Below are 23390 nucleotides of genomic sequence, written 5' to 3' on the forward strand. Positions count from 1 at the left end.
ATGGTTGCTCTGTGTGTGAAGAATACATCATGCATACAACTATGTCCAGCCTGCACAGGCTTCTAAGAAACCATGAACTCCATGAATATAAGCCAGATAGGCCAGTTTTCAGTCCAAAAACCCAAAAGATATTCACTTTATGATGATATAAACACAAATCTTTATATTTGAGAGGCTGATACTTAAACTTTTTGGCATATTTGCTTTAATTTCTCCCTTGAATCATCATAGTTTGTACTAGAACTGAAACAATTAGTCAATTACTCTGCAGCTATTCAGATTATCAATTAATCCTCGGATTAATTTGCTGATATTCTCTGGTTCAGGCTTCTCCAATGTGAGGATTTTCTGTTTTATATGAATGTAAAGTGAATACCTTTGGACGGTTCTGTTGGAGAACAAAACAATACATTTCATGACATCACTTTTGACTCTGGGAAAGTTTGATCTTTGATGGACATTTCTTTTTTGTTATTTGTTGTTATATTACACGTTTTAGATGATGAATTGCTTAATCTAGCAAATAATGGGCAAGACAACCAATATGAATCTTCATCTGCTGGCTCTACTAGTTTGTTTTGTAAAGAAAACTGGACTCACTTTCTTCTTTTTCTATCTGTTTACCTCCTGAACATGACTGAATGTGCCTGAGAACACCATTTACATCTGTGCAATTAAAGATCTAGATCTAACAAGACATAACATATGATTACTTTATCTTCAGACTTCAATAAAAGCACAAATTATTTGTGTCCATACAGAATATCAACCTCCTAAAAGACTGAACACAGCTCTTCTGCACATGGAGAACTCTGTGATTGACTGCTGGTAAACACCACACATAGAGAGAAAACCTCACAGTCACTCTGTCTGCCACATCTAATAGAAGTTTACTTAATGACAAGGAGACACACTTTGCAGGTAAGTTGTTGTTGTTGGTATTAAAACTGAGATTCCGTGAATCACACGAGTTTCCTTTCTGTGTGTGTGTGATAATTATTGACTGTTTCAGGACAGTGTGGAGAAAACAAAGACTTTCTTTCTACAAGTCTTCACACAGACTTCAGCAGATTAGGAGGTGAGGAGGGGGGCAGACTCCCAAACGCACACACACATCCTCAACCTCATCATCCTCAACCCCAGACCCATGCAGACTCAGCCACCCCTTGGGGGCAAAAACAGACAGGATGAGGGAAGCAGGGGCCCTCTGCAGGACACAAACACCACAACATGAAGGATATTAACACTAAAACCACTCCACCCTAAAAGACTGAAGGAGTTAAAACTGGACAAAAGCTGCAGATAACTAACAAGCATCACTGCAAGCCTGCCTCTCTCTCTCTCTCTCTCTCTCTCTGTTTTTTTTTCTCTTTTTTGACTCATGCATGATTCAGCCACAACAAAAAGCTTCTTTCCTTTGTCAGAACAATGACAACATCCTCTACCTGTTCTCAAGAAAGAACCTGCATGACTGAGCCAAAACAACCGGATCCTCAGTCCTGTTTATGTTGACACAGTGGCTCGCTAATGCATTCAAATCCTTGCATATGTGCAGAGGGGGAATTAACACCTGCAACTAAAAAAAAAAGGAGGGGAGTTCAATACATGTGCAGTTTCACCAGGCCCCATGCACTGTCCCAGTCATTGTGCTGCTTCATTAATCACAGGACTAAAAATGAATATAAAAACCCTGCTGAGGAGAGGTGAGGAGGACACACCTACACATCCTTTATTTACTGCTGCTCGACCGAAACTAGACAAGGGCTGTACTCTCCGGTATCGCCTGCAGAGAGGTGGCTCTCTCGTCTGCACACACGCACACACATGCCGTACCTTAGAAATTCTTGCAGACAGGTGTCACAGAACCGATGTCCACAGGTAGACACTTGGACCGGCTCCCGCATCGCCTTGCTGCAGAGCGGACACTGGAACCGTCTCTTTGGCTTCTCCAGAAACTTGTAATCAAACCCGGGCATCGCTACAGGTTCCGTGGGTGTTTTTCCTCTCGGCCTTCAGCTGCAGGTTAAAGGTAGAAATGTCCTTTCTTTTGATCCTCCGTTAAATAACCCCCACCCCCCTCCTGGAAAACGGGGCTATTTAGCTGCACTGCCGTTCAAGCCGATGAGGGGTTCATATCACGTCCCTTCCGCCGCCGACCGATCGGGCTTTAAAGGAGGCGAGTTCCTCCTCCTCCTCCACCCCCCTCCAGCTTCTCCTCCCGTGCAGCCCCGGCGACTGATGGCAACAAAAGCGGTAGACAGTCCGGGGAAAGGCTGCAGAGATGATCACAGATTCGTCCTCTCTCTCTCTTTCTCTCTCTCTCTGTGTGTGTGTGCAGGTTTACAGCTCGGGGTTAATGTGGCCGTGATGTGTGTGTGTGGCCCTCTCTCTCCTCAGTGGATGCAGCACTGACACATTGAGCACAATGCACAACCCCTCCGTCTGTTTAGGTGCACCGAGTCCCGCCTCCTCCTTCCATGCAGGAGGAGTCAAGGAGCTGAAACAGTCAGTTCACACCATTTTTATCCCTCTGATCTCTCTTTATGGATCTTTAATGGGGCTTTTGTGCGGCTGCAGCGGCCCTCTAATGAAATGCATGGTTTGTTTTTCATGCTCATGTTTAATGTTTATTATTTATTTGACAGATAGAAGACTTTTGTATGTTAAATATGTGTGCACAAACTGGGCATGACTTTAGAGATACTTAAAATATTTAGTCTTAATTAGTAAAGTAAGAGACGAGGAGGGTTTTGTTGTTAAGGTTTAATTCAAATAAATAGGCTATAAAAACAGACCTACTACAGGAGTCTAAAGTAGAGTGAGAGGTGCCCCCTGGTGGTAGAGCAGACATACAAAATGAATAAATACAGTATTTTCTCCCTTTATTTCATCTTAAAATGTTTCTAAATACATGATAAAAATAACCCGTCACATACAGTATTACACTCATTAAACAAACAAACAAACTTCGGGTCTACATCGTTTAATGGAAGTAGAAATACTACACACAGACACATATATGGATCATTTTTCACCTGCTCTATTGCCACCGGATTACATCATCATTACATCATCACACGAGACAACAATGGTAATCGATCCGTGTCCTCAGAGAAAGGTGTGAACGCATCTTAAATAAGGAGTAAAATATTGTAAACACGTAATTACATTTAGAAAAATAGGTGATTTCTTATTAGGGAAAAATGAATATGAATCTACAGTGTAACAATAATAACAGCTCTGTGGCAATTACACAGATTAATGTGTGAGTGGGTGATTAATGTGAGAATAATGGGGAAGAATTACACAAAGGTAATCAGACTGTCAGACTTTATACCACAGGTTCATTTTAAACTGCTGACGTACAACCTGATTTATTTTAACCTTCACAGTCATGATAAAGATGTTTAATTTTCAGTCTGTACAACAGACACCTGTTAAGATCATTCCTTCTTTTAGTTTGACAATAAAAGCTTTAACACCAGAAAATATCGTGGTAGCTGGTGATGACAATATTGTAAAAAAAGTTAATATAAAAATATGTATTAACGATGTACTACACTCCTTGGTACCAGTGGCAGTAACTATATACATTTACTTCATTACATGGTACTTTATACTTATACTCCACACACTATTAAGATTATCAATACAAAATATAAACAATCACATTATAATGCATTATTATAGATTAAGGCACCTGGCAGTGTACACAGCAATTTAAATTAGCTCCAGCTTTACTATAGTAAATACTATACTACGATTATTATTATAATATATCTTATTCTGAAAGGGGCCATTTTGCACTAGTACTTCTACTTTTGGTATATTTGGAGGTTTTTTGTACTTTTACTTAAAGGTCCAGTGTGTAGGATTTGGTGGCATCTAGCTGTGTAGTTGCAGATAGCAACTCCCTCGCCTCACCCTCCACTTCCAAGCGCGAAGGAGAAACTACGAAACATGCAGAATACGCGAAGGACCTGTCTTTTCGCTGATGGTCTTGTTTGTTTATTGTTTACGTAGGTCGCGTAGGGGCATCAGTATTAAATTAGGACTGTATGGTAACCAGTTAAAAACTCCTTGTAGGTTTAAGTAAAACTTTAAATGCAGGATTGTTTGTGCTATTATATGTGCTATTTATACTTTTACTTAAGTAAAAGACCTGAGTCCTTCTTTCAACTCTGATAGGCACATTTTGGCTTTTGCTTTGGCAGTCGTAGGTCATCCTATGAATACAGTTTACACAATATTTATACATATAATCTCATTTCAAATATAATACACATTTACAGTGAGTTATAACACAGAATCTTCCAAAAACACAAAAGGCTGTCTCTGAAATTACCCCACTGCTCGTTATAAACTGTTAAGTGTGTATTATATAGGGAGCAGTGAATGTGTGAACAAGGGAGTGATTTAAGACACAACTCATTTAGATGATCACCTGAACCCTAAACAACACAAATCGTTATCTGGTTTGAACGCTGCTCTCAAGCAACAAAAGTATTGGAGGACTAATCCAATGAAGCACAATGTGACCACTGACGATGTGATCGAGATTAATGTGTTTGGTTCATTTGACTGATGAGTTACTTAACACTCAAGTGGCTTTCATTCTTTTCCTCTCTGTGCATTGTATCGTCATTCACCAGTGGGCTTAAGAGAGCTCAAACCAGTTTGGCTTTTACTGGTCTTTATCATGCTAACCCTGCACGTGAGAGAGGACAATAGTTCACCACATGAAAGCTGCCTAATGACTTCCTGTAATCCAGCTTCAGTGACTGTGTTGCAACATCCCCTAGACTAACCTGTTGTGACATACACCTGCTGCAACACACAGGTTTTGACCTCCATGATATCAAACCACCGAATGAAATAAACATTCATTCCTGGAGGAGGAAAAAAAAAAACACTAGATAGAGGAAGACTAAGTTAAAGTCTGAGGCTGCAGCTGCAGTATGAAAGGGAATCTTTCAACTGCAGCACAGATGGGCCTCTGGGAGGAGTTATTCAGAGGAAGCTGTCCTTCACCTCATTCCATCGCCAGCGCTGAGGGGGGTTTGTTTTCAGGACAAAATCATCTCGGGACAGGTTCCTCAAGCAAAGCTGAAACAAGAGGGAGAAAGGGACAAGGGTAAAATGTCGACAGAGCTGAAATTACTAGCTGATTAGTCAGTTAATTGATTGAAAAAAAGCCAAATGTAGTGGTTCAATCTTCTTAACTGTGAAGACTGGCTGCTTTTCTTTGTCATCTATGATGGTTTACTGAATATCTTTGGGTTTTGGACTGATGGATAAAACAAGGAATCTGAATATGACAAAACAATTCGTAAATGAATTGAGAAAGTAATCAACAGATTAATCGATAAAAATAATTAGTTGCTGCCATAAATGTCAGCACATGAGTTCTCTTGTAAATCTCTAGTTGATAAATCAATTAGCCAATAATGAGAAAGTGGCTAACAATTTATTAAATATCTATACAAGCTTGTTGTGTTTGTCCACATACAAGGCTACACAGCTTAACCTTCCCACAAGGACACACAGTACGGTTTGAAACTCAATTGCTTAAATTACATTTGTTTGTTTTTTTAATTTGGGACTGAGACCTTGTACTTTTTGTGAAGAAATAAATTGGAATTTTAAAGGGAGCATTCAGCGGTGTTGCGAGTCCTTGGCAGGCAGAAATCCCAATAACTTTATTGGATTCCTGAACAAGAAAGATTGTACAGTTACACCTGCACTACCTGTGAATTCCTAATGGTTTTTTGTTGCATTGACTGAGTGAATGAATAGTTAATTCTCTGGCCTTGAACAGATGTGGTGAAGAGTTTTAGTCTGATGACAGTCTAAATTGTGTTTTTCAAATCAATTTTACGCCAAGAATAAAAATGTGGACAAATATCTGTTATAAAATGATTTCAAGATCTTCAATATCTGCAGAAAACATGGAAAGAATTGTACAGTGACACCTGAATCTAACTAGAAACAAAGGTTTTGGACTCAAATCAGATTTAACATCTAACTGAACTGACAATAGAGGGGATCTGTAAGTAAAATAAGGTCCAAAGTGAACAGTTTTGTGTTCTTGATAAAGTATGCATTTAATTCTTTCATAAAATCATTGAGTTTGGGGGTTTTAAGTGTTTATACACTGAATTTTAATCCCCATAAAAAGTATATACGGTGAATGAAAACATATATCAACACTGTCATCCGGACTGTTGTATTAAGGTTTAGTATTATGCTTATTATGTAGATCCTGCTAATGACCTCTATCGGTGTCCATGTGGTCTCCATGTCCTTGTCACAGTGCAGGTCAAAGAAACATTTAAACAGCAGCGCTGTAGCCTGTAGCCAGGATTACCAACATGTCTGCTACTTATTAAACTGTGATGCAGTTTAATCTTCTCTAAATCTGCAGCTATTTTCAATTTGGAGTGTAGAGGGAGGATTTAATCCCACCTTCACTGTTCTTCGGTTTTCATTAGAATCTGTGGCTTTTGCACCGTCACTGCCGGGAGAAAGTGGTACAAATTGCTGCTTTCCATTCCTCTCAGTAAGAGGTCTATGGCATGACAGTCTAAAAATCAACAGTGACGATGCAGGGTTGGACTGAATTATCACTACTGGCACGCAGATAGAAAGGTTGTGAACGAGTTGGCAGAGTATAGCTGAAAGTAAGCAGTTTGTTAATGTGAAGAAGAGCGCTTTGACACGCCGCCTGTGTATGACTGTATGAAACGAAGCTTTAGCCAGTCAGCTTTCAAACTTACAAATCGAGTCCTTTCACAATTCTGCACGGAAAAACATGCGTCTCTGTCGACATTATCAAGAGAAGCTTGTCTCAAGTTCAGCCTGTCTTTCATCTGGGGATTAGTACCCTCTCAGTTAGATTTCACCACATCCCAACATCTCACAGTGTTTGTTAACAAAGGGGTAATAAGCGAAATATTACGTTTCACTGCCAGCAGAGTGTTTCCATGACAACAAGCCACTGATGTCACCACGAATGGGTGACTTTCGTCGAGCTGCACCGCCTTCGGTATCCCAGAATCCTCCTCTTTTCTTCCGAGGCGACCGCGGGCCCCCTTTCCCCAGGTGTACGCCTCACCTTCTGTAGAAAGCAGGAGAAGAAGGAGCCGGTCACCATTTCTCCACATTCACAGCACAAACCTCAGGATGCATTAATCCACACAAATCTTTAACTGACAGCTCTGCCTCTCCTGCAGTGGCAGCATAATGGCTCTATCTGTAGGAAGTCAAAGCTGAACAAAGACTTCCCTCAACAAAGAAAACCTACAAGCATGACTGGCACTGCTGGCTTTCTCCCCAGGGAGCCAATCGCTGGCACAATATGACATTTTACCATTTTATCCTCAGCTTAAAGAACAAAACACACACTTACAGACACACAAGTATAAACACATACACACACACACAACATCTGTTACCTATCTGTTAAGCCATGTGTTTAAAGAACCATACTGATGGTTTTGTGTGTTTAGCCCATTATCTAAAAACCCTGTGTAGTTTACATTACTGTGAACCCTTTTTCCAAACCACACTGTATGTTCCATATAACCATTGCTTTTAAACTTTGTTTGTTTCAGTTTGACATGAAAATAAACTTGTTCAAGTAACAAAATCCATCACAGTGAACACTTGATCATATTTGTTTTTGAGCTAAAGTTACACTACTGTTGTGTGGTCACATAGCTGATCGCAGTAACTGTGAAACCTGGGTGACTCTCATGAAAATGCACCGCCCTCCGCATCCCAGAATCCTCCTCTGTTCCTCCAAAACAGCTCAACCACAGACATCTGAGCAATGCTGTCTAAACTCAGAGCTGAGATGAACCCTGTTTTGTTCGCTTGGGATGAACAATGAGGGAAAATAAAGACTTTTTGAAAATGCTGCGATTGTTGGTAACTGCAGTCTCGAGTCAGCAGCAGAACAAAAAACATTTTATACAAAACCATAAAATTCATCATACTTCTTTGTGTGTGTGAATATTATTTATTTAAATACCAAACAACATGGCACATGTATGAAATGCTTTGTCAGGGTTTTCTTGAATGCAAACCAGTATCTGTATGCAACAGCATTAGCATGTAGTGACTGTTAAAGGCCCTGCACACCTCTGCTACATCCACATAGAGGATTTAACTTCCTCTAATGGTTCACTCAGACTGGATTTTGTTTTTCATTCATACCAATATTTCCTGTCCCATCCTGCCTTCTGCCACACCATGTGACACTGTGCTTGGCTGATGTCTCATTGATTCTCCTGTTAGCTTTGTTGCACCCCTTATGTGGGACAAATTAAATCTTTATGATTCTTAGTAGTTCAAGACCTCACCCATGTCTGCCCATTTTCAACCTGAGCAAAGGTCTCACCTATGGAGGTGTGCAGGGCCTTTAAAAACAAAGATTTCACATATAGTCCCTTCTACTCACCAGATCCAATAGCTAAGGTGAAAGCGTCTCCACAAGCAGCCATGGTGATGCCCTGCAGCCCGGGCACCGGGTAGGGCACGCGGCTGCTACGACGTGAACTACAGCCCATCTGGCCATGCTGGTTGCTGCCAAAGGTAAAACACTGACCCTTTTCTGGACAAGGAAAATGTGAATTAAAGTGGTGATGCAAATTTCTTGGGCACAATAAATGAAACCATGTTTGATTTGACTGAAGAGTTGTGTGTGAAAAAAAAGATTAGCCTTAAGATTTAGCTTTAACACAAGTTAAAGCTTGAAGTAATCTTTCCAAGCAGCCTTTCGCTTAATCTGGTATCTTCTCTTATTTAGTACCATTATGGAGGCAGAATTTCATTAGATAGATTAAAAATGGCAATATTTTACCTGTTACAGCAACAGAATGGGCTGTCCCAATATCAATGTAAACAATCTTCTCACTGTTGAGCGGGGCTGATTGGACCGGAGCGTAAGAATGGACTTCTTCCACCTGATGTGAGGGATTTGGTTCCTCTCCAATTGCTATTTTATCCAGCCCGAGCTTGTTGAACCTGACCACAACAAAACAACAAAATCAAGGTATCTGTAACAGAGGAATAGAGGACAACTGCCTTTATTCTATCATTTCAAACCACTCCTTCAATATATAATCTATATTTATCACAAATACCTTTAACATTTTCTATTCATATTTCCTTGTCTGCTGCAGGTATCTGCTGAGCTGCAGGTATGTGAACAATGCTGCTCTTACTCCAACCTGAAATGAACGCTGTTGTGTTTACTGTTGCTTTTCTGACTCCTACACAGCTCTAGTTCCGGTCCAAAACCTCTCTGAGAGAGAGGGATTAACAATGACAAAAAAAGTGTTTGTCATTTCAGTAGAATGCTGCCTCACAGGTTGAAAGTATCTCTATCACCACCCTGTGCATATGAATCAGTTTATAACATAAACCTATGGGAGTAACATAAAAGATCACTTCATCATCAAAACGTGTCCTCCATAGAAAACATACAATGTCTTCTCATTAAATGTGAACTGAAATGTTTCACAGGTGATTATTAGCTCATGTCAGACAGTGACATGTTTACAGAGACTAATGACCACAGTTTCGGGTGTGAGAATATGGAGTAACTACCTGTTGCTTCCACATGCCACAATGCTGTGCTGGGTGCTGATAATCATCGAGCAGTCAACTCCACACACCACCCTCTGGGCCTCAAATTCCACAGGTAAACATACCTGCTGTGGAGAGTTGTGGGTGTCTTGGGTGCCTAGCCCGAGGCGACCTTTGAGACACAGGAACAGAAACACAGACCCAACAATCAAGCTGTGTGCTGATGTGATTCATGATGTAAGTCATAAATCAGTCTGATACAAACAAACACCAAAAATAGCCAAGATAGATTGAGTGAGTTCAAGAACCAGTTAATTTACGATACCATTGTCTCCTCTTCCCCAGGCAAATACTTCTCTTTCATTGGTCACAGCGAGTACATGGGAAGCACCACACGACACCTGAACCAGCTCATAGCCGAGGAGCGCCTCAACTATTTTGGGCTTGAGTATAAAAACAGAGAGGGGAAAGAAATGTCATCATTGTAATGTTTATATCACAGATTTGTATAAAATATCTACAGGGACACATAATCATTATTAGGTATACAACATAACTGCAGGATGCAGGACCAAAACATTGTGAATTAATGTTTTGTCAGTTTGACAGTGTGCAGGAATTTATCTTTTCTACTTTTGCAAAATCCCTGGTTGGATTCAGTCGAGGGACTTTTTAATTTAAGGCATGTTTGCCATAATTTAGGGCTTTTCCTCACATATTAAGACAGGAAATACAAATCATAGCATTCACAGTATCTGCTGCACACAGACTGAAGCAAAAACCTCCAGTCAGTAAAGACAAACTTTGGGAGACACATGGATGTATTAATGCACATTATTTAACGCTAGGTACTGACTTATATTGTAGATCTGTTAACATACTAGAGAAATACTGGAAAAGGTCACTCTGCTTCCAGTTTATCAGATACACCTAGCTAAAACTAATACAGTCTAATGCAGCAGTGTTGTAAAACAACTACCTTAATGAAGAGAAATACTTTATCTTACTTACAGATTAATCCATTTTTGTATATGGGAAAACCTTTACAGGATCTTAAGATACATCAAAGCAAAAAGAAAAGGAATCAATATACTACAGTTTATGTTCTTTTTAATTAACAAAAAAAATCTTTAAAAGGAAATAAATAGACTGCTTTAGTTAAGTGTATCTAATAAACTGGTGACTGGGTTTACATTTATGGTGGACATGTACCTGTGTTACATCATTGAAGTTGCCGTGTCCTAGACAGCCGTTACTCCCACTTCCAAACGTCATGATAATGCCCCTGTCTGCAAATTGAAAATAAAAAGAAGGGATTAAAGACACTATTAGTTGATTAGTTGTGTGGGTATATTCTTATGTGGACTAATAGAGTGCGTCTAATCCCTATCTAGGAAACGCTAATCTGCGTCACTACAGTGAAACGTGATGAAAAAGAGGCAACTGAGCTGAGAGGAAGGGTCTTTAATCCTGTGTTATCTGCTTTGCAATGCTGGACGGACTGACAACAGCCTCCTAAAGTGCACTGACTGACAGAACCACAGTTTGAGCTAAAGAGAAACAACTTCCAAACTGCTACGCAAGCATGCAGACATTTATTTTACAAGTGGAGCCACACTATCTGATTAAGTCACAGAAAAAGAGCTGACTGTATCCACACTTTCATATGTACATTAAAATGCTCATGAGGTGCAGTGTGTTAAGGCAGAAAACAGAGAATAAACACTGATTTCCTTCCTACTAAGCTCACTGGGCACAAATGTGATGCCTCCAAAGGTTATACAAAGCGGAACGGCCCACCAACCTGTCATGCAAGTGGTAAAAAGATCGCCACAGGACACAGACTTGATGGTGACTCCAGACTGACCCTCAAGGAAACGTGAAATGAACTGAGGCTGCATCTGCTCCACCACACCGGGCAGACTGGCCTCACCTGATCCCACTGATGGAGCCTGTGACAATAAATTATCATTAGTCTTAATGGGGGCAAAAGAGTGAGAATGTGACTCCTTCCTGGAAAACATTAGCAACAAAAAATGTTAATGGAAAAATCCACTCTATGATACACCATTAGGGACCAACAGTGTGTGATGTTCAATGCCCTCCAGCAGTTACTTTATTATTAAGTACCCATACTCCCCAGACAGCCACATTTAACTTTACATCCTCTACAATTGCTGCTTTAGTAAATTGGTTGTGACCATTTGCACTGATACAACTGCTGGTGTAGAATTTTGCATTTGTCTCTTCCCCTCTAATGTGGTCTTTGAGTTTACTAGAAGAAGTTAACTAAGAAGCTCTCTGAGGGGCAAACCAGATTTTTTTAAATAATTCACATTTTTGATACTGTATTTGGCCAGAAAAATAAAATAAAAAAGTAAAATACATCATTGTGCATCAACAACTTGACCCAGGAGTGCAGAGTAGACCACAGCTGTTCTCTGATAGTGGGTCACGGTTACAGGGAGGATTTTCCTTTAGAATGCATTACTACTAAACTTTATTGTTCTTTGTCTTGGGCACACTGCTACAATCTGTTGCTTCACATAAAAAACATCACAAAGCTATCACAAAATCAACATTTTAGAACATGAAAGAGACAGGGAGGTATATAAGCAGCTTTGTTTTTTTCAGTCAAAAAAAAAAGGGTTTATACAAACCTCCCATGTAATCAGACGGCCTGACTTAGTCACCCCCATCCTCTGAGTGCGGCCCAGAGACACCTGAAGCACCTCAGTGTTGAGCATCGGCAGGCGGAGAGGAGCTGAGATTCCACTTCCCCACGTATACACAGAGGACAGCGGGAGGGAATGCACCTTCCCTGATCCTAAACCGACTGATCCATCTGTTTGAGCCCAAGAAATACCCACCAAATTTCAAATTAATGTTCTGTAACCAACCTGGTACAGCTAGCTCTGTTGTCAAATACTGGTATTATGTGCCTGACCTCTAGACCTGTTGGTAGGAACTCTCCCTCCAGGTCTACCTTGAGTACCGGTTTGCACAGTAGACAGTGGTTTCTCAATCCTGGAAAAAGCCAGAGGAGGTGAGTTTTTACTAAAATATAGAAGAAGGAAACAACTCATTACAAATTAGTCATGTATTTAGGCATTACCTGCGCATTTTGACATTGCCTATATCAGTGTAGAGGTTAAGCAAGGGCCTGATGCATATGGGAAGAGCCATTATTTCATTGAGTTGAGGCCGTTTGGATGGATCCAGATTGAGCATGTTGAGGATGAGCTGTCGGAGCTCGGGGCTGTAGCGGTCTGAAATTGGAGCAAATGTCCCACTCATGATCTTAAGAACGAGGGCGGGTAGATTCTGAAAGCAAAATTAAAGAGTGTTATCGAGTAAAATGACATAATGCATTATATATATGTGAAAATATATACTCCCTACCCAAAACCCCTGCCAAAGGATTCAGATTTTCACATTCATATTTTCACACGGAATTGGCAGTGAAGACAGATTCGAGAGCAAGCTAAATTTATGTGAAATTTTGTGAATTATTGATTTGTGTTAAAATCAAAAGCCCCAGCAATCTGCTTTAGAATTAAACATGAGACAGCCTGGGGTCTTCATATCAAATATTCTGAGAAATTGTAAGAATCCATCTCCCATGGTGTACATAGCGTAGCTCTGATGGTTGTTATGTTTCATTGCCTTTGTGCACAGCCATCTTTTCTGCAGTACATATTGAATTAAAGTGATACTAGTTCAAAAGTTAACACAAAAAAGTATTATTTAAATCACTATATCCAAGTAAGCGAGGGATTTTGTAAAGAAAATGTTTTATGTACAGCCGCCTCGAAGGCCCTCTTAAGGCTCGCCAGTTCATAGAGCACACAGCCCAGAGCCCAGATGTCACTCTTCTGGTTATAGGGCTTTCCCTCACACAGCTCTGGGGAGATGTAGCATGGGGTCCCGACCACCTGCAGAGTGAAAAAAAAAGGAAGCATTGATTTGATAGATGATTATAATACTGTATCATGTATGTCGAAGTAACCAGAAGCAAATCAACTCACAGTGTAAGCTTTGCTCTTGCTGACAAGGATTTTGGAGATGCCAAAATCACCAATTTTGACAATCATCTGGTGTTTGTCAAGAAGAATATTCTGTGTCTTAAGGTCTCTGTGTAAAATAAGTTTGTTGTGGACGTGATACAGGGCAAGTAGGATCTGTACAAAGAAGTGAAGGATGGTGTCCTCGTCCAGCAGAGAGTTACAGCGTTTCTGTATGTAATCAGCCAAGGTTCCACCTACATGAAGAAAACAAGAATAAAAACAATAGAGATGATTCATGTTCAATAAAAACGCAATATCCTAGAAATCCATTAAGTTACTGGGTTGAGTAAATAGCAGTGAGATGATGATATCAAAGCCAATAAGTAATGGATTTAACAGACTTTAAGTTCAGAGCTCTTGTTGCACAAGTGAAACGTTAATGTCAACAAAAAAGGATCTACAAAATCATGTAGTGTAATATTATTAAATATGTTTTTTATTTGGGCGCCCTGGTAGCTCCCCTGGTGGAGCTGGCACCTCATGCTGCGTGTCATCCCCTCTCTCTCTTTCCTGTCACTCTTCAGCTTTTATGAATCAAAGGCAATAAAAGTCCCCAAAACTATGTAAAAAACAAAACTCTACATCCTCCTTCAATGATTTGCCTCAATCTCAGGAAACAGGATCTTACCAAACTATTTTACCAAAGCCAGGAATGTAACATAAAATGGTATTTAGTATAGTTTAATTTGGTTTAAATTAGATTCTGAGGCACTAAAGAGGACATTACATCATAGACAACTACAGAAATGTAAAGGATGACACAATAAACACAAGTCCAAGACTAAAGTACACCTGTGTTTTAAATGACCCAACATGCACCAACAGCATTAGAGGCGCATCACTTTTGGTGCCTGTTTAAGTGCGTTTAAGCCTTTAAAACCTAAAACAAACTTAGCAACTACAACAATTGTAGGGTGGCAGGGTGACAGTTGAATGATTAAAACAAAGCAATGAGAATAAAACACGCCAAGTGATGTAAGGTAGTTGTAAGAGTTTAGATATGGGATGACTTTGTATTTCTCTTTTATATACCAAATAAATGTCAGTATATCAGTCTTATCAGCTTAAAGCTCCTTATTTAAGGATTTCAGTGAATAACAGCTCTTGGTCTTGCAGCAGAGTTTTGAATCAATCTACCTTTTTTACATTAGACCTTGAATATTGCAGTTACCGGATCACATTGTCCCTCAAAACACCACCACACTAACTGGTATTAGATGTTCTCATTTGGCCGTCCCAGGACTGACATGGGAACGAGAAAAGGTATGGAGCCCTACAGCCCTACAGCTATGGGAAAAGTGTACCAAACAATGAACAAAAGGGGGTCATGTAATAAGATATTACAGTAAGCTTACCTGGCGCATACTCCATAGCTATCATGAGGGCCTTGTCTTCCAGGAAGTTCTCATAGTACTCTATAATATTTGGATGGTTGAGCAGTTTCAGGACCTGACACTCGTTCTGAGCTGCCAGGCGTTCGTCTCGTGACATCTGCTCCACTGGGATTTCCTTCAGGATGACAAAGGCCCCATCGCTGCGCCTGCGGCACAAGTGAACGATCCTGACAGGGGAGGGAAATGAAGAAAAGTCAGATTTATTTTTTGTCCCATAAACAATATAGCAGGCTGATCTGGTGTGCCAGTGTTACTGAGCTGTTACTGGCATTTTGTCTGATTTGAAGAGAGAAGACATGCCAAGAAAAGTTGTATGACAGTGAGTCAGTGGTGTAAAAGTACTGGTGTCCTTTACTTATGTATATATAGTATATATATATATATATATATATATATATATATATATATATATTAACATCAGAGATTGATTTTCAAATACAATCACTACACATTCAGCACAGACAAAGATGTACAAAAACACAGATTTACATTTGCTGCACGTTACAGTAAGTTAATAACGCTTTTAGACACGTTCCTGTCATGTCATTAAAACTCATATGCTATGTTATAAGTGTACCTTATGAGTGTTTGGTGTAACCTTTTAAATCCACAGATTAACTTTGTAATGTAATATTCAGAAAGTTACCCTGAAATGACCCTGAAATTACAGTATTTTATGTACATGGTACTTTACTCAGGTACCACTTTTAAAATGTACACTTATACAGTACAGCAGTGACTCTCAACCTGGGGGTCGACAAAGCTTTACGGGGGTTTCGCGAGGCCTTCTTGATTTTAAGGGGTGTAAGAAAACTTCAAAAACATACACAGTGGGCCTATATCTCAGTGTTTGGTTTACTTCTGTGAAGAAATGTAAAGTAAAATAAAGTTAATTGTCTAATACAACAATGGCCAAGCACCAGGGAGGGGAAAACACTGGATTTGTCAAAGAAGAAGCCTATTAAGTTTGTTCAAAATGATGAAGAAAGTACATAATACTGACAGAGAACTGTATAATAATAATAATCTGCACAAAATTCATCCAAATCACTCGTTTTACACAAACATCTTGCAGCTACCGAGTTCACTGTTTGGCTTCATTGTACAGTTTTTGATATTTCGCTAATTTCTAAATAGTTTTAAATAAATCTGCTCAACTGTATGATAGCTAAATCCAGCTCCAGACCAGCGTATAGTTGTTAATCTCATGTCGCATCTTGCAGACATTATCCAACAACTTCCTCTCCTTAAATAACAACCTAACGTTATCTTACAACCCTACACAAACTGTAGTTGACAAAAGTTTGTTCGGAAATTAGAAAACACAGTGTGTGACTTCAGATTTATCACACAACTAGCATTAACGAGCTTTTTAAACACACTTTTTCTTATAATGTCTGTTCAAAGCTTTTCCAGTCTTCTTCTGTTGACGCATCCCGTTATTAAGGTCACATTTTGGGGTAAAAACTGAGGCCCTCCCGGACTTTCAGCTTTCTAACTACACGCTTTGACAACTCCGTGTTTTCTACTATACATATATTTAACTTATATATGTAATGAAGTGTAAGTAAACTCAGAGTTTTTACCCGAAAGCTCCTCTTCCGACAACTTTGATTTTCTCATATTTCTCCATCGCTGCTCCCAAACGTTTCCGCCGTCTCCAGGCAACCCGTGCCCAGTACTACAGGAAGGGAGGAGGGACAAACAAAGCGAAACTGCCAGACTCAAAGAGCAGCTCACAGACGTAACTGTAATGACTACTGTTGGAGACATATATTTAAAAAAATAAATGTTTTCAGATACAGAGGAAGACATTTAGATACAACTATATATTTTTCTCCACTCTTCTCCCTGTTTAGTTCAGTTAAGTCATTTTATTATCCGATATGGGAGACTTGATTTGCAGGCACAAACAAACAAAAAATAAAAAGTACAGACAAAACCAAAAAGTACAAAAACTGCCTTATTATTATTCCTGTATATACAACATACAGTAAATCATAATAAAACAACAATGCAAAAATGTGCAAGATGCTTAAATAATAAAAATGTAATTATATTAAATTAAGCAGGAATATTGCACAAGCAACAAATTTGATTTTACGCCTCCCTGTGTGCTTTAATGAGAACAATGGTTTGGAGAGCAAATCCTAACCAGACAGAGAAGAATATATAAATATATATATATATTAATACTGTAGACCTAGCATAGGTTTTTAGTAGTAACATTACTGATGGTTCAGTTCTTCTCAGTAAGTCATGACAGTGTGGCAGTGAGCCAGCCTGTTACCCTGGAACCGAAGCAGCTAAAAGAATTGCAGCCATCATTCATTATTATTTACGGCTGGGCTATTACAGTCTAATTGTCAAAATATAAATAGCAGTTCTTCCTCCCCCTGTATTTTCCTCCCTCTGTTTTAGTATCATGACCTGTTACGATACATTTTTCTGGTAATATATTTACTCCTGTAATTGTTTGCTTACCTTTACTTGGCATATTTCTAAAGTCACTATTTCTGAGTGGGCTCTTAATGTTTTCTTTAACCATCAGAAAGTGTACAGCCGTGCAGCCACAGTGGACACTGAAAAAGACAAAGAAAGCAGCTTAATTTAGTTAATCATTTAATTTCCACTTTTTCCACTGACAGTATGAAGTCTGTCCTGCTAGTATTTGTAGTCCAACCAACATCATCTCCTTTCTGAAAAGTACAAGTACATTTTATATGATTTACTGTGTACTGACTTGAAAAAGGCATTTACAGTGTTGTCTAACAATTGTGCCAGGAAACATATTAAGTCAGGGGAAACTCAAATGGAGACAGTGAGAGAAACAGTGAGACAGATGTAATTACTGTAGCGTCTTGAGCATGGACTTCACATGCTGTAGTCTTACATTCAGACGCCTGATGATTATAAAGCGCCTTCCTCTTGTCTGAGATAAGCAGGAAGGAGGCTGCATGAGCACTGTTTCCCCTTTCTGCCACGGTGGGGATAATAAATGCTTTGTGCTGTGACAAAGCCTGCTCTGTGTTGTGCTGAAGTACATACCTCCACTATTATCATCAGTCTGAAATAATGATATATCACCACAAACAGTGATCTTTGTGTAATTGAACCTTTTCTCTACAATTTGCAGTTTTTAAAATGAAGTTAGGTGGAGGGAAGCTAGGCGAGTAGGTGGTGTAACAAACAACAGTTTGCTCTTTTCTCAGGGGTATAATATCTCAACAAAGGTACACCTGAAGGAGCCATGCAGTATATATGCCACTCCTCAGACTAGCTTAGTGACATATTTGGCCTGTCTCCTGTCATCATTAGATCTGTCTCCAGATGTAATAGTCAGTGACCAGGAATGCTCTGTGTAGGATAGTGAAACTGATGCTAAACCCCAGGTATGAACCCATGAATGAGGAGCCATTTATCTCTTGAGATTTTGCAAGGCATGACAGGAAGTTGTGGGTGAGGTTGCTTTCACCTGATTCTCTTATCTTAGACATGTTTCACACTGTTTCACACATAATGAGAGGTCATAGAACCTGGAAAAGCACAGGCACAAATAAATAACAATAATAATTAATTATAAAATGAATGAGGAGGATTGTTAATGTTATAACACCTGTGCTTTTCTACATCGCCTTTGCAAAGATTTCAGGCCACTGAAACTGATAAAGATTAAAAAAAAACCTTTTATCCAATGGCTTTCTCATTGTTTTATTTTAACTCACTAAGATATGTATATATGTATGTGTGTATTTATATGTATATTTATATATATCGTATGTGCGTGATTATTGGTATTTTATTATTTTTTTCTTGCTTTTTAAGCTTTGCACTGTTCACTTGATGTATCTTGTTGGATGTTTATTTTAGTAATTAATTACTATTAGATCATTTCTACATACATTTTATAAAATATTATAAAATATTCTACTTATTTTGGACCATTCTTTCTAACACCTGTAACTGTTCAAACACGACGCATTGAGGGTTACAAATAGTCTGTGAAAAGAGCAGGACAAACTATTGTGGCCAAGAAACTTGCAAATGATGCGTAAGGCTCCAACTGGGCTACTACGTGGCGGTTCCACATGGTGGACTCCATGGAAGGTGACCCACGGCATCTGTAGATAAAACCAGCTCATTCTAAGGTAACGAAAACACAACAAATCCTCTATGCAGGTGATTATACACTAATGAAAACCTATACCTATTAATATTATATTATATTTCTGCCAATAGATCCGCCTAAATGTTACACACTCGACCTTTAATATATACTTTTCAAGAACGTACAATAGAAAATAGAAAGAAACTGAATCTTCCGCTGTCCAAGACAGGACCTATTTTTGTTTGGCTATTTATGACGCATTCTCTGGAAATCAATTAACCCAGAGATTTTTTCTCTATCGGCTGCTCGCAGAGTCCCCACAGTGGCCGTTTCTCAGCAGCCCTCAGAGGAAAGAAAAAAAACACCAAAGATCAATATGGTTCAGTGCTGAGCCAGGCACAAAGATTCTCACATGATACTGGGGGACCTTCTGGCCTGGATGCAACAACAACAACAACAACAACAACAGCAGCAGCAGCAGCAGCCACTACGGTATGAAACCTTTTTTTTTTTTTTTTTTTTTGGAAACACGAAGCTGTGAGGAACTACAGGTTCCTATGATAAAACTATGAGAGCAAACGCCTCTCATTCTCTCACACAAGAACAAAATAACCACAGTGAGGCAACCGGGAGACACAAGAAATGGTATTAAGTTACAATTCTCAGTCTAACCGCAGGGTGTTCTGTTACAGAGGGCCCTGTACTCAATGGATGAAAGTAGAATAATTATATGGCTCATGTTTCATGCTTGAAGTTTCATACTTTGGCAAAAAAGAAAGGAGCATTAGGCCTATTGACACTGATAACACATATTCAGTCCTTTTTTCTTCCTCGTCTTTTTTTTTTCTCTCTCTCTCTCTCACACAAACACTCATGTAATTAACTCCATTTGCAATTATTACTGTAAGAGCGGTGCAACTTGACATGAAAAGAAATGCAGCTTTAATTAATCACGGGGAATTTTCTAGCATGTCTCAACAATCAGCACACCAGAGAGGTGGGTCTTCCTGGAGGTTTTCAGCAGAGAGACGCCCCCATGTGGTTTGTTGGAGAACTGAAAACCACTGAGCTGAAAAACAGAATCTGTCTGTGTGAGATGTTTGTTCTTCACTTGAGGTTTTGCTGCCATCTCGTGGTGTATTTTCAAAACTATAACCTATACTCATCCTGAATGTAGGGGGCAGACTCGAGCTATGATAACTGCTTCTTTATTTGCCTTTATTTGATGAGATCAGATAAGAAATACCAATTCTTGCTACAGCCGCTCCAGATACAACACAACAGATGAGAAAATACACATTAAATAAAAAAATACAATTGAAAAATACAAGATAGTATTATGTTCACTTTCTACAGCTTTTTTATCTACAGATGTGATTGACATGGAACATTTAACAGGTCACAGCAATGTCCCATATCAATCACTCAATCAATCACAATTTATTTGCCTTTATTCGATAGAAGTTAAGTCGAGGTAACAGGAAATAAAGGGAGAGAGGGATCTTGGTGACATGCAATAAAGATCCCTGGCCTGAATCTGCGTCACTGAAGAGATCATTTTAACTCTGTTGTATAAGGACACTGTCCGTTTTGATTTAGGGAAAGTATTTTAATGTACTGTAAATGTGTTTTTGTTATAGTGCATGCAGTCCATTAGTACATGTGGAACAGATGTGAGAAATCAACATATGAATAAAAAACTAACTAACAGTAATTGTGTACTTGCAAAACTATCTGTGTTAATTTTAGTCTTTGTCAACTCAGTAAGCATAAAACTTGGATTTCTATGTGACTGTGAATCAATAACCTTAACTCAGTGTTGTGTTTGTATTGTAAGACCTACTCTGAACGTCTTAAATCTTCCCCCCCGACAAAAACCATAAAAACTCAAATGAAATAAGCAAACCATCCCTGGAGACTAAACTGAAACTAAACTGAACTGAAAAATGAAATAAAAGATAAAAACTAATGAAAAACACAAAACTATAACACCTCTCATATGATTAAATGAATACATCAGTTATTAATTAACTGAAGAAAATGTTACAAGTTATGGGTAAAAAAAAAAAAGTAAACTCCTGGTGTGTGGGTTTATATTTCACAGCTGTGGTGCAGGTGAAGGGTCTTAGCTGCAGACTTTTGCTCAGCTCACTTCCTTTTCCCCCACCGGACAGCAGAGGGGCCGGCTGTGGGGAATGTGAGCCACGCTGTGTTTATGGAACGAGTTATGACCAAGGAAGGAGGGTGTTACTGTTGGGCTGCCTGTTTAACATACCAGACTTATATTGTTTTGCTCCAAACATAACAAAGATGGGTATGGTTATATTATCAATCTATATTTACAGTAACAGCGCTTCTTGCTGACCTCCTCACCAGTGGACCTAAATAAAAATCTAATTCTGTATTTGATCATCTAATGTGTTAAATGTATTTAATGCTATGAATGCTGTGAGTCAACTTGAGTTGAGTCACAAGTGAACTTTTATATCCCCTTGAGGGAGTGCATGTGGTCAAGTAAGTAAGACATGATTATAATAAGGAAAATAATTACAAACAAATTAGAAATGGGATGAAGGCAAGCAACTGACCTCTGCCCTCGGTCAGAATACAGAGATTTGCAGGCGCCAACTTTCTTAAAATCCCACACTGTTGTTATTTAATTCAACTATTGTCCTCAGCTAAAGAAAAACACCCTGAACACATGCTGTCAAACTAAAGGATCAGAAAGTCAGTTCAAATGTCTGACTACATTAATAGAATAACCTGGTTTAAGGGGGAAATACAGTTGTGTATCATCAAAACATGTTTGTGAAATATGTGGCCTAGTTGTGGCGTACATTTAGCCTTTGTGGTACACCACCTCCCAACTTCAGCAGTGAAGTACTGTAGAGAGTACTGTACTGTACAGATTTGAGGTATTGGTACTTTACTTAAGTATCTCCATACTCTCCAAGTATCTCCATAAATAAACATTTTATAAAGCTTAAAATAGTCTAAACGTTTTAACTGCTTTTTGTTTGTACATTCAGATACAGAGGAGGTGATACAGGTGAGTCCTGAACCATCCCTTAGTTATGCTGCTATAGGCCCTAGACTATCGGGGGATTTCCCATGATGCACTGAGCTCCTCTCTTCCTCTTTCTCTCTTTCTGCACTCATTCATGTCCCATTAATGCATGTTACTACCTTCACTTCTTCCTCGGAGTTCTTGTGCTTTCTCGTCTTGCAGCTTCTCATGGATCCTGGTGGAGCCTCCTGCCATGGTACTGCTTGACTCCCACTGCTAATATTACTGATATTATTGTTATTATTATTATTACTATTATTATTACTACAGTTACTATTATTACTATAATCACTACTCATTGTCTACCATCGTTGTTGTCGTCGTTGTCTTCTTCATGTTCATCATCATCAGTCACTACTATTAGTAGTAGTTGTTGCTACTGTTGTTGCTGTGCACCTTTGTCTCCCCCCCCCAACTGGTCGAGGCAGACGACCACCCACCTAGAGCCGAAGGATCTGTCCTAGGTTTCTGCCTCTTTAAAGGAAGTTTTTCCTTCCCCCCGTCGCCAAGTGCTTGCTCATGGTGGTACTGTTGGGTCTCTGTAAATAATGTTATAAGGAGTTCGGTCTAGACCTGCTCTATTTGAAAAGTGTCCTGACATTACTTCTGTTATGAATTGGCGCTATTCAAACAAAACTGAATTGAATTGAAAGTGTATTATTTGATACGGACAATGAGCTCTTAAAAGTTTGGGCTTTTTGCTTAAAAAAATAAGATTTGTAAATATAGAATGTGCTCAAAATAATAATCTGTATAATTCATCCACCACTAGCACAACAGATTTCCCTGCTCCAAATACTGTGGACATCAGCTTATAGATCAGTAGTTATGTTATAGTCGTTTAGGCTAGTGACAAAAGAGACACATCCTGCGTTGGAGATAATTGTTAGAGCTAGTATTGTTGTTATTATTAAATTAAATGCGTGAGGCAGCGAGAAGGGGACTTTACGCACAGCGCGTTGCGTGCGCAGGCAGCCATTTACAGTGAAGCTATTTAACATTTCTATAGGCTATGTATTTTTCCGACATGCTTACCCCAAATCACTTCTCGGCACTGCAGCTATGCTCCGTGATTTTGTCACTTGCGTAACTTGATCGCAGTCTGCCCCTCCTTGTTTCTGGTTAAAGGCAGCAGCAGCAACAGCCCCGCTCCCTCTCCACCA

At 39.2% G+C, this 23390-nt stretch overlaps 2 protein-coding genes and 2 long non-coding RNA genes across 6 annotated transcripts in view; 2 read left to right on the forward strand and 2 right to left on the reverse strand.

Annotated features, from left to right (window-relative positions):
• Window positions 1–2395, reverse strand: part of traf4a (tnf receptor-associated factor 4a) — a 37690-nt gene extending 35295 nt beyond the window's left edge. The window contains exon 1 of the mRNA XM_051398784.1: window positions 1834–2395. Within this exon, the coding sequence (XP_051254744.1) occupies window positions 1834–1976 (143 nt within the window). The 5' untranslated portion in view covers window positions 1977–2395. The remainder of the gene's footprint in view (window positions 1–1833) is intronic.
• LOC127362711 (uncharacterized) lies at window positions 2367–8690 on the forward strand. The gene is made up of 2 exons (XR_007884503.1): window positions 2367–2505; window positions 8465–8690. It is a non-coding gene; the product is annotated as an uncharacterized LOC127362711 (long non-coding RNA).
• On the reverse strand, window positions 2866–23360 carry nek8 (NIMA-related kinase 8). Of its 3 annotated transcripts, none has more exons than XM_051398779.1 (17): window positions 23263–23360; window positions 17537–17634; window positions 16639–16733; window positions 15014–15219; window positions 13620–13852; window positions 13395–13526; window positions 12707–12915; window positions 12539–12618; window positions 12252–12436; window positions 11396–11543; window positions 10804–10880; window positions 9917–10034; window positions 9613–9763; window positions 8864–9027; window positions 8462–8614; window positions 6959–7117; window positions 2866–5106 (listed from the first exon to the last, which is right to left on the reverse strand). In XM_051398779.1, exons 3-17 carry the CDS (start codon window positions 16683–16685, stop codon window positions 5078–5080), a joined length of 2091 nt encoding a protein of 696 aa, XP_051254739.1. In that variant the 5' UTR covers window positions 16686–16733; window positions 17537–17634; window positions 23263–23360; the 3' UTR covers window positions 2866–5077. The 3 variants fall into 3 exon arrangements, with proteins under 3 accessions (XP_051254739.1, XP_051254741.1, XP_051254740.1); XM_051398781.1 differs by having other exon boundaries at window positions 16639–16812; XM_051398780.1 differs by lacking the exon at window positions 23263–23360 and adding an exon at window positions 22347–22558.
• On the forward strand, window positions 8969–10058 carry LOC127362710 (uncharacterized). The gene is made up of 3 exons (XR_007884502.1): window positions 8969–9055; window positions 9186–9828; window positions 9937–10058. It is a non-coding gene; the product is annotated as an uncharacterized LOC127362710 (long non-coding RNA).
• Window positions 23361–23390: the final 30 nt, after the last annotated feature.

Source organism: Dicentrarchus labrax, unplaced genomic scaffold, assembly GCF_905237075.1.
Source record: "Dicentrarchus labrax unplaced genomic scaffold, dlabrax2021, whole genome shotgun sequence".
Taxonomy (NCBI): Eukaryota; Metazoa; Chordata; class Actinopteri; family Moronidae; genus Dicentrarchus; species Dicentrarchus labrax.

Bases quoted from the DNA above. Each gene is read 5' to 3' on its own strand.
- nek8 (XM_051398779.1), bottom strand. From the start codon at position 16,685: ATGGAGAAATATGAGAAAATCAAAGTTGTCGGAAGAGGAGCTTTCGG. The intron at 13,853-15,013 runs GTAAGCTTACTG...TTCTTCATGTAG, and splicing joins AGCTATGGAGTATGCGCCAG to GTGGAACCTTGGCTGATTAC. The intron at 11,544-12,251 runs GTTTGTATAAAC...TTATTGTCACAG, and splicing joins GCCGTCTGATTACATGGGAG to GCTCCATCAGTGGGATCAGG.